At 43.5% G+C, this 11,024-nt stretch overlaps 1 protein-coding gene across 1 annotated transcript in view; it reads right to left on the reverse strand.

Annotated features, from left to right (window-relative positions):
* The window catches only part of LOC136610190 (zinc metalloproteinase-disintegrin-like 4a), a 76,282-nt gene extending 65,896 nt beyond the window's left edge, over window positions 1-10,386 (reverse strand). The window contains exons 1-4 of the mRNA XM_066589432.1: window positions 10,335-10,386; window positions 9,744-9,826; window positions 6,444-6,520; window positions 6,216-6,294 (exon numbers count right to left, since the gene is read on the reverse strand). Of these exons, the coding sequence (XP_066445529.1) occupies window positions 6,216-6,294; window positions 6,444-6,520; window positions 9,744-9,826; window positions 10,335-10,386 (291 nt within the window). The remainder of the gene's footprint in view (window positions 1-6,215; window positions 6,295-6,443; window positions 6,521-9,743; window positions 9,827-10,334) is intronic.
* Between the last annotated feature and the right edge of the window lie 638 nt (window positions 10,387-11,024).

The raw sequence follows: 11,024 nt of genomic DNA on the forward strand, positions 1-11,024 counted from the left end.
TTTTAAAAAAGTACATATGGAACTAAATAATTTAATTGGCCATTTCAATTAATGAGAGCATGGTTGTGTGTTTTTTGCATGCGCAAATGTGTACAATTTGCGCACATGCAATTATGCAACTCCCGTTGTGCAAATGCGCAGTTCAAATTTGCGCATAAGTGCGCTAATGCTCATGTGACACAAGCCTTAGGCTAATTTTACATGGGCAAATGCAATATCGGACTGTGAAACACGGTCCATTATCACGTTCACCAACATGCGATTTCACGCACAGATGCTAGGTATTTTTGTATTAAAAAACGTCTCGGATCACTTCGGAGAAGTAATGATCCTCCGGCGCGAAGTGGCACGCCGAGGGCAAGCCCAAAGATTTGGCATGCCACAATTCCAGTTCTGCATCGCATCGCATCGTGGTGGGATGCGTGAAGGGAGAGAGAAAAAAAAAAAAAACGCTCATGTGTATGGGGTTCATATTTGTGCGTCTCGCAATGCACGAATCTTGTCCGAGAATCTCGGCCACGTAAAACCAGCCTTAGGAAACATTTATTTAGAATCGGAGAAGAAATAAGAGATCTACAGAAGATGACTAGAAGAATGTGGTTATATCATTCTATCTTCCAGTTTGCACACGCACCACTGCTGTAAAACAAGTGAAAAATTTCATGATGAAAACTCTGTATAGATAATGTCACACATTGAACTTCTGCCATCAAACCTAATCAGCACATAATACCAAATTCTCAAGTCGCACTCATAGGTGTTCAATAAGCTGTCCCTATGCCCAAAAAGTTGATATGGAAGGAGAAAGCCATCAGTCAATTTCTGTCCTTAAGGCTGCATTCAGACGAACGTATATCGGCTCGGTTTTCACGCCGAGCCGATATACGTTGTCCTCGTGTGCAGAGGGGGGAGGATGGAAGAGCCAGGGCCAGGAACTGTGCTCCCGCCCCCTCTCTGCCTCCTCTCCACCCCTCTGCACTATTTGCAATGGGGAGAGGTGGGATGTAGGCGGGGCTAATTCCCGGACCTTAGCCCCGCCCCCATCCTGCCTCCTCTCATTGCAAATAGTGCAGAGGGGCGGAGAGGAGGCAGAGAGGGGGCGGGAGCACAGTTCCTGGCCCTGGCTCTCCCATCCTTCCCCCCTCTGCACACGAGGACAACGTATATCGGCTCGGCGTGAAAACCGAGCCGATATACGTTCATGTGAATGCACCCTTATGCTGCATCTCCTGCACGCCCATCCATCGATCTTTCATCCTTTGGGCACTGGGACCTGCCGTCTCCTCACCCATGTAGTAGACAGGGAACTGCATCGCATTCATATACTACAGAGGTTGCTGCTTTGGACTCTCAGTTGCGTGGTGTATAACCATACCCCGCGCCCCCAGTGTAATCTTTACACTAAATACAACAGTTGTATATGCACACACTGTCCATACATGGGCGCTTTTCAGCACTCCCCACAATCTTGTATTTTACAAATAATGGTTGCTTCTTGTAGCGGCATTGCCTAAAAATAGGACATGCTGCTATTTTTCGAAGTGAAAAATCGCTCATGTAAATTAACCTATTTAAAATAATAGGTTCTAGTCACATGTGAGTTCTGTCCTTCTCACAACACCCCGAACTCACGTATGAAAGTCACCCTAGTTCCTTTATGGAAAAACAGCCTAAAAGCTTATTCACACGAGAGTATATCGGCCGGCGTTTTCAGGGCCAGCCCAAATACACTACCATCTGATGCATTGGATTCCAGATCACACAGGCGTATTCCCGTGGTGTAAAATCCTGCCGTAGGGCAGGAAATTATCTTCCTGGCCGGACTACACTATGGAAGCCAATGACAGAATCCGGAGAAGGGAGGTGGGAGTTTAGCAGTGTGACTACTAAACACCCTCCCCCTTCTCTTCTCTGCCCCTTGCCGCTGTATGCAATGGGAGGGGACGGGGCAGAGCTGAGCTCCGCACCCTTCCATTGGTGGCTGCAGACAAGAGGCGGGGAGGGGGTGGGAGTTTAGCTCCGCCCACTCCTATTGCAAACAGCCAGAGGGGAGGAGAGAGGAGGTGTGTCGGCGAGGGGAAGGGAAGGGAGAGGGTAGGGGGAGATAGTTGTTTTGTTAATCCCATATTTGGTTATTTTTTCAATAAGTATGGTATGAGATACGTTTTCAAATGCTTTACTAAGGTCAAGATAAACTATATCCACTGCATTTCTCTAATATACCCAGTTGGTGATTCTGTCATAGAAGGAAATTAGATTCAACTGGCATGACTTGTTTGTTACAAACCCATGCTGGCTCTAGTTAATTACTCCATTTTCATCCAAGTACTTGCATACATGCTGTTTAATAATTTGTTCAAAGATCTTTCCTGGTATAGAAGTCAGGCTCACATGCCTGTAGTTTCCTGGATCCACCTTCTTCCCTTTTTTAAAGATAGGGACAACATTTGCCATTTTCCAATCTTCTGGGACTTCTCCTGTTCTCCAGGTGAGTAGTTCACATGCAATGTGGCTTTAAGACTCCAGGGGAAGCCCAGGGTGGCAGTACCAATGTGGTTCACTGATGGAAAAGCAGGGCAACCTGCCGAATTATCATGGCGTCATTATTAGGTTGCTGGTCTGCATGGTGAACTACATATATCAGAATGGTCTGGCACCCTGTATCTACTATGTGTGGGAGTAAAGGCCAAACAGCCACCGCCCTCATTATCAGGAGGCAGTGTGAGTGGCTGTCTTATCGGTGTCCTGCACAGGTGTTATTTGCTCCTCCATTTGGTAGTCAGCTACCTGCATGGTGAGATGATGCATCTATATGCACTCCTCGCTCAGTAAGTAACGGTCATTTTCTGTGATTGTTTTTAATTTTTTATTTCCCCTTCTGTGATGCACCATAAGAATTAGGTCCAAGATAGATCCCCTTGTTTTCTCTTCTACCTTTTGGAAGATAAAGTTGTCAGCAAGAGTGGATAAGAATTTGTTGGATCAATTACTTTTACCTGAGAGAGATTCCCAATAAATGTCTGGATAGTTAAGATCTCCCATTATCACTGGGTCATGCTTTTTTGAGAGCTTGGCCATCTGATGTAGAGAGAATTCATCTTCTGCTTGTCCAGGTGGCCTATAGTAAATGCCCACAGTGGTGTCCTTTTTGTTGTTCTCTCCTTGTATTTTTACCCAAACACTTTCTACAGAACTCCCATGCTGTGAAGCTTGAATCTCTGTGGAGATAAAGGTTTTCCTAACATACAACACAACACCTCCTCCCCTTTTATTAGATCTGTTTCTTATAAATAAGTTGTATCCTAATCATGTGTATCATTCCACCAAGTTTCCGTGATGCCTATGACATCATATTTCTCTTCCTGGGTTAGGAGCTCTAATTCTCCTTGTTTGTTTCCCATGCTCTGTGCATTTGTGTAGAAACATTTTAGTTTGTGATCGGTGTCTCTTACTCCTCTAATTTCCTTCAGAATTTTTTGTTTCTGGTCTTTCTTTCCACTTCTAATAGCGAAGTTCTCAAATATATTAATTAGCAGTATATTTTTATCTGGCTTTTCACTTCCTTTCCCATATTGTTCTAGTTTAAAGCTTTCCTAATGAGTGAAGCAAGGTGCCCACCAAATAAATGCTTACCTGTTTTGTATGGTGTATGGTCTCTAGCAAGCAGTCCATTATATAGGTAATTCCCTCCATGGCCTAGAAATCCAAATCTTTGCTGATGGCACCATCGACGTAGTCAGTTGTTCACCTCTAGAATCCTGTTCAATCTTCTTATTCCATGGCCATCCGCTGGGAGGATGGATGAGAAGACCAACGGTGCTCCTAGTTCCTTCACCTTGTTTTCAAGGTCTTCAAAGTCTCTGCCGATAGTTGCAAGATCCTTTATTGCAGTGTCATTTGTCCCTACATATATTAGTAGGAGTGGGTGGTGTTCGGTAGGACAGAACAGTCTTAAAAAAGCCTATCTGACACATCTTTGATTTGTGCACCTGGAAGACAGCACACCTCTCAAGAGGTGTCAGGCCTGCAGACAGCGGCCTCTGTTCCTCTCAGTAGGGAATCCCCCACAACCACCACTCTCCTTATCTTTTTCACAACTGCACTTATTTTTCTCCATTCAAGAAGACTTTGTGTGCTTACTACACAGTTCTGTGTGGTGCAATGCTTCTCATGGTCACGTTTTATGGGCGTTTGTTTTACGTGGCGAAATACCTGTGTAAATACGGTCGTGCAGAATTCAGCTACACTGCTCAGTATACTGCTGTATAATATCCTCCATAATACTCTTATTTTTGAGGATGTGCTAAATAGAAATAGGAGAGTAGGATTTCCCTTTCTCATGTGTGTCTTGTATGTGAGATGACAAAATAAAAAATCTCCTCCTCCCCTTTCCATAGACTTTCATGAGCAGCTATATATGATCTCTAAGTAAGTGAAACTAAAATTGTATCCTCTCTGCAGAGAGATTTTATCAGTGAACCTGAAGTGGAAAACAGGTATTTTTCTCAAATAGATATATTAAAAAGTTTCTCATATCAGCTTGTACTATTGATTTATGGAAAGTTGTTTACAGTCAAAGGTACAATTTAACAAAACCGTAGTTCTGTGTGGCCAAAAGAATCTAGTTTTATATTTGTCCTGCAGTGGGGGAAAAAAGTGGTAAATACTAATGTTTCTTCTCTTTATACCACTGCTGCAGGTACAGCTAAAAGAGTCCACACACACAGCAGTCTAGATCTCAGCTTCCTGGAAGCCTTCTGTGAATGATAGGAGGTCGAACTTAATAGGTGTGTTAACATTTGAAGACTTTTTTTCTACTTCCCTTATAATTCTAAAATGGACAAAGAAGCAACTCTACAAAGAGTACAGTAAAAAAGGGAGGCAGATGGAAGATTTTGCCTAGAGTTACATAGGTGGATTTACATTGTTAAAGGCTACAGACATCTAAGGGTACAGATGATAGGGATTTTTTTCATTTAACCCTTTCCAATCAAATGTCGGGCCTGCCCCGACATAATAATTTCCCTCCACAGCTCTGATGTCGGGGCAGGCCCGACACTGCAGTGCAGGAGTGCATCTGCACCCGATCCCCAGACACATCGGGTACAGATACACTCCTGCACTGGTCCTCATTGAGGACCCCGAGGAGAAGGCAGAAAGGGTTTTTAACCCTTTCTGCTTTCTCCTTTACACATTACATAGCGCTCAATTAGTGCTATGTAATGCACGGAGATTCCGGACAGCAATCATGTGACCGCCGGTGTAACCTGACCCCCAGCGGTCACATGAACGCCGAGCCGGGAGCCTGCACCGTGGGAGGGCCTGCTTCCTGTCCGGCATCTTCTGCATTCTCCCTTCTGCCTCCCGGCTTGGCGATCATGTGACCGCTGGGTGCCACCTGGCACCAGCGGTCACATGATCGCCAAGCCGGGAGGCAGAAGGGAGAATGCAGAAGATGCCGGACAGGAAGCAGATCCCTCCACGGTGCAGTGAGCACCTGCACCCTCCTGAACTCTGTCAGTTTAGGAGGGTGCAGGAGATGTATTTTTTCTCATCCACTCTCACCAGCTCCAATTTATTTGGAGCTGGGGAGAATGGCTGAGAAAAAATAATTGGATTGGAAAGGGTTAAATATGTATATCTCATGCTAACAATCATTTTGCAAAAGAGTTTGGTCCAAAATTTTGTACTGTTTGTCTTCCGCAGCTTCTACATATCACTGTATATAGACACTGCATGTCTAAGGCTTTATTCACAAGAGCATTTTATCGCAGCAATTTTGCTAAACTCCCTTCACTTCCTTTTTCCGGTAGTTCCCATAGGAGTCTATGGGACTGTCTGGCGTGTTCCGGACAGAAAATAGGTCCACGCCTATCTTTTCTGTCCGGCAAAAAACCATATGCGCTATCTTTTCTGTCTGGCCATTGTTACGCACCAGAAAATCGCCCATCTGAATTGATGCATTGGAATCTAATGCATCAGATGGTCGCGATTTTTGGCCAGTGTTTTATTGCGGCAAAACTGCTGAGAAAAAACGCTCGTGTGAATAAAGCCTTACATTGCAGTGTGTATATACAGTGATACGTAGAAGCTGCAGAAGACACACAGTGCAAAATTATTAATCAAACTGTATTGCAAAAATGACTGCCAGCATAAAATATATGCACTTAAATGAAAACTCATTTCTAACTGAAGGCTGTTGACTCTTACTGTACCTGGTACTCAGGACTGTTTGTTACAAGAGTCCCGTTTGCCAGATAATGGCTTTCTGTGTAGTTTTCACCAAATAGATCTCTGTAGAAACATAAAGAAGTTAGTATGAATGTGTCATATCATTACTGAAAATCGACTCTATAATGCCTTGTTATATGTAGAAGTATCCTATAGTCACCTCCCCCATCAGTTATATATATATATACACAACATACACTGAGATCACTCACTCTGTCTTCTCAATGTGAATAACTGTGGAGTTCCCACCCAGGCTGATCTCATACTGGATGACATCTGGATAAATGTTCTGAAAGAACAGATTAGAAAGACAAAATGAAGAGATTGTGTGTGTGTATCTAAAGGGCTTGTTGGTTAATCTTTTTATGAGAAAGGTCACCTGAGAATTAACAGGATTCCCCAATCAAAGGAAAACCAAGCAATCAGCCGTAAACTATGGAATAACCAGTCAAAAAGTGTTAATTTGCCTTGCAGAACCACCACAAGGAAAATTAAGTATTACATATAATGCACAGATTGTGCCGAATCCTCCAGCTAGTCGCTCTCATAACTGTTTTCCAGTCTGACTACAGAGGTCCCAAGCAATAGACCCTTCTTTTTTAACCTGGAATGCTCTTATAACACATTTGAAATGAGTGGACTAAACCAAACAACCCATTTACATTATTTCCTTACAATAAGTTAATTTAATTAATTTAATCATTTTGCTGAAGTTACAATTCTAACTGTAGTCAGAATCTAGAAATCAAGGTTAGTCCTACCCCCTGTGGGTGAGGCTAATATCAGGTAAAAGTGAAGTCAGGTGTGCAGGATATTGGGGAGCAGGGCTGTGATGACTGGGGAGAGGACAGTATATGGTTATTACAAATCATCTTCCTGATTTGAAACACTCCTACATCACATTTAATCACTCTTAAGCATAAATTTGATTTCAATAGAAACAGAAACTCAAAACAAAAAAAATATAAATTAGAGACCCACACAGAAATGTCACCGCTGACGCGCCGACTCTGCTCTGCACTTGTGCAGCTGTGCGTGAGCCAGCACCTCGCAGAGCAGAGAGAAGACGCCGGAGGAGGTGAGCCACGGGTCACTGCAGGGGCACGGGTCGCATGCCACCGCGAGAATTCTCGCAGCAACATCCGACCCGGCCGTCTGCATTTACCCTTACTGTTAAGACAGTTTTGCTAAATGAAGTACAATGGTTGCCAACAGACAGGAGAGAGTTTGGTGTTCTTGATTTTCATGTCTAACAGTTTTTTATTAGTGTGCAATGTCATTTTTGAACAAAGTTGGGTGAAGAGCCACCTGGTGGAAGCAGAATTCGTAAGTGGTACTCCAGAATTAACGTCCCGCAGCCGACAGTGTGAAAGATTCTGTGCAAAGCTTGTAATAGAGATGAGCGAGCACGCTCAGATAAGGCAGTTACTCGAGCGAGCATCGCTCTTCTCAAGTAACTGCATTCTCGTCCGAGCAGGCTCGGGGGGGAGGGGGAGGTAGCGGTAAGGGGAGAGAGAGAGATCTCTCTCACTCTCCCCCCCCGCCGCCCCCTGAGCCTGCTTGGAGAAGAATGCAATTACTCGAGAAGAGCGACGCTTGCTCGAGTAACTGCCTTATCCAAGCTTACTCGCTCATCTCTAGTTTGTAATGTTATCCCTACTGATAGCAGTTGTTACCGACCCTGAAACCGGATGACAGAGCATACAGACTCCCAGTCACTGATACAAGGCTTGTATAGAGTCTAACATTGACTTACAGGAATGCTGCCTTCCAATAAGTGGTGCTGCAGAGGTATTGTTTCATCTCCCTTATTGCATATTACCCAGAGGAGCATGAGTGGCCTTATAAGTCTCCTCACTCACTCACCTTCTAGGTACTCTCCCTAAGGAGAAAAGATAGCATTCCTGACCCACATCACAGGCCTCTCGCTAGCCAAGCCAAAAACCTACTGAACACTGATCAGGGTCAAACTCCCCGAAACAGCTGTGTGTGTATGGATTCTGGATTGGCTTTCATTTCCCAGTCATTGTTACAAGTCTAACACTGACTTGCAAGAATGCGGCCTTCCAATAGGTGGCGTTGCAGAGGTATTGTTCCATCTCCCTTATTTCTAGTATGCAGTCTGTAATGGAAAGCAATGGTTTCATTGAGTCTTTAGTGTTTAGTGATGAAGCCGCCTTCCACTTTTCGGGCACAGTTATCAAAAGTAATGTCAGAATCTGGGAGAGGGAAAACCTACATGTCTACGTGAAGCATATGTGCGACTTCCCCAAGGTGAATGTGTTTTGCGCTGTAACCTGTATGAAAGTGCATGGCCCCTTCTTTTTCCACTGAGGAAACAATAGTGGGGATTTTGTACCTGGATACTAAAGATATGGCTTCTGCTGCAGAACAGGAAATCCCAGGTGTCATCCTCCAATGGGACAAGACACCCCGACTCTCCATTTTCACAATGAAGTCAGAAGTGAGGTTCCAGGGCCTTACGACTTGGAATTTTTTTTTTCTCTGGGGGAGTGCTACAGTCTATATGCCCCCTTTACCACCCACCATGCATGATCTGAGAGGATGCATCACACAAGCCATTACATCAGTCAATCGTGATACAATACAATGTGTATGACAGGCTCAATATGTGTCCAGTGACAAAGAGGGGCACACGGAAGACATCTGATGTGCAAAAGATTTTTTATCTTGTGCAACAAAACTTTTTGAGTTTCTTTTTCGATTGATATCAAATTGATGCATCCGAGTTTCAATAAACGTGAGTTATGAGGGTTCACATCGGGAAGATCATCTGTAATAACCCTGTATATGGAGGCTGCGATGAGGGGTAGAGGACAACATATGAAGGTTGTAATGGGGTGCATGCATAGTACAGGAGGGCTGCGATGACTGGCAGTGTGGGCATAATACAATGGGAGGGGCTGGGATGACTGGGATGTGGAACTCCATGAATCATGTGTATATAACTAAAGTTTATACCCCATTCTTTTACGTAAGTGAATCAAATATACAATTCCTTAATGTCTACTGATTATCAGAATTGCCCCATTCATTTCTAATAATCAGAATATATTATGTAAAAAGAGGTGTGATGTTGGTATTTTGAACAACAAAAACAACACCAACAAAAAAGAAAATCAAGATGGGACTGAAAAAAATAAGATTTTAGTTTGTGGCAATTGCAAGTAGAAGCAATGACCAGCAAGCTGAAAATAATACAAACCCTGTGGATCAGATAACCTTCCTAATAGATGATTGGATTAACTGTGTTCCTGTTTGTGTTGTGGTTTCTGCTTATCATGGAAAGTACAATGCAGCACCAGATCCATCCTATATCGGACATTAATGAAGCCGGAAAGACATATAATCGGGTCTGTTTGGTTTGTTAGGTGACTTTCATTTTGCAGTGCTACATCAAATGTGCCAGAATCTACTACAGAGGCTCAATGCAGAAACCACTGATTGGACAGTTTTACAATAAGTATAAGTGTACATGGAGTGGGAGCTACCTGGGTGTCTCTCCTGAACACGGCATGCACTTTCCGAGGAAAGACAATCTCATATGGCCGTACTTCTAGTAACTGACTGAGCGCTGAAAGACAAAACCACAAGGACACTATTAAATAGAGGTACAGGAGCTTTAAACATTGTATTAGGCTACTTTTACATAGCAGAAAAATCTACTATATTTCCAGACCAAAACAATGTGGCAGATTCACCTGCCGGATTTCACTCATTACATTGAAATGAATGAAAACCACAGTGAATTTTCTGTAAGAAATAAACATGCTGCAGATTTAAAAATCGGCAACATGACTCAAATCTGAAGTGGAATTTTTTCACTCTCAGGGAATGGAATTAGTTAAAACGCCATTCACTAACATTGTACTGTACATAGCTGTGGAATTTTGGCAAAATGACACATATAGTACGCAATGTGTGAAACCAGCCTTAGAATGGATCAGCACCAAGCAAACTTGGACAGGTGCCAGGACCCACTGAGCTTGGGGGGCTCCAATGCAATCTTGGTAAACATCCTGTATAACGGTGGGTTCAAGAGCAGCCTACTTTGTCTCTGTCATCCATGGATCAACATATACCTTGAGCAGGCATAAAATATAGAGCTCTCTTATGTAAGGTGATAAACCTCATTACATAAGGCCCCCCCCACCCCCACCCAGGGACACTCACAGCCACAGGCTCCCCCTCCAGGTACAGTCACATACACAGGTGCCCCCTCAGGAGCCCTGTAAGATGCTTCTAAAGGCTCCTAGAGCTGACCTGGTTGTTTACCTATTAAGATGTGCCTGTGGCATCACTTAATGGAACGCCTGTCAAAATACAGCATAATGCAACACCATAGCATTGCATTATATTGTATGAGCGATTAAGCTATTACAAATTCAAGTCCGTTATGCGCACTAAAAGTGTAAAAATAGGTTAAGTGAAGATTTTTAAATTATTACATATAATGAAAAATAAAAACCTAAAAATTCCCCAATTTACCAGTCATTACATACTAAAACAAAGGAAAAAAATGAAATATTGGTATTGCTGCGTACATTAAAGTCCAATTTATCAAAATATCACATTACTAATCCCACATTCTGAACACTGTCAAAAAGTAAACAACACGGGGGGGGGCGTGGCTAGCCGATGGAGAAGTAGCACGCACCGAGGCACAGCTCCCGCTACTGACCCGCTTTAAATCACCCCGTGGATGACCCAGACCCGGCTTTGTGGCATTATGGCAAAGAAGAAGCAGAGAGGAACACCCCGAGCGACTCCGG

This window comes from Eleutherodactylus coqui, chromosome 2, assembly GCF_035609145.1.
Source record: "Eleutherodactylus coqui strain aEleCoq1 chromosome 2, aEleCoq1.hap1, whole genome shotgun sequence".
Lineage (NCBI taxonomy): Eukaryota > Metazoa > Chordata > Amphibia > Anura > Eleutherodactylidae > Eleutherodactylus > Eleutherodactylus coqui.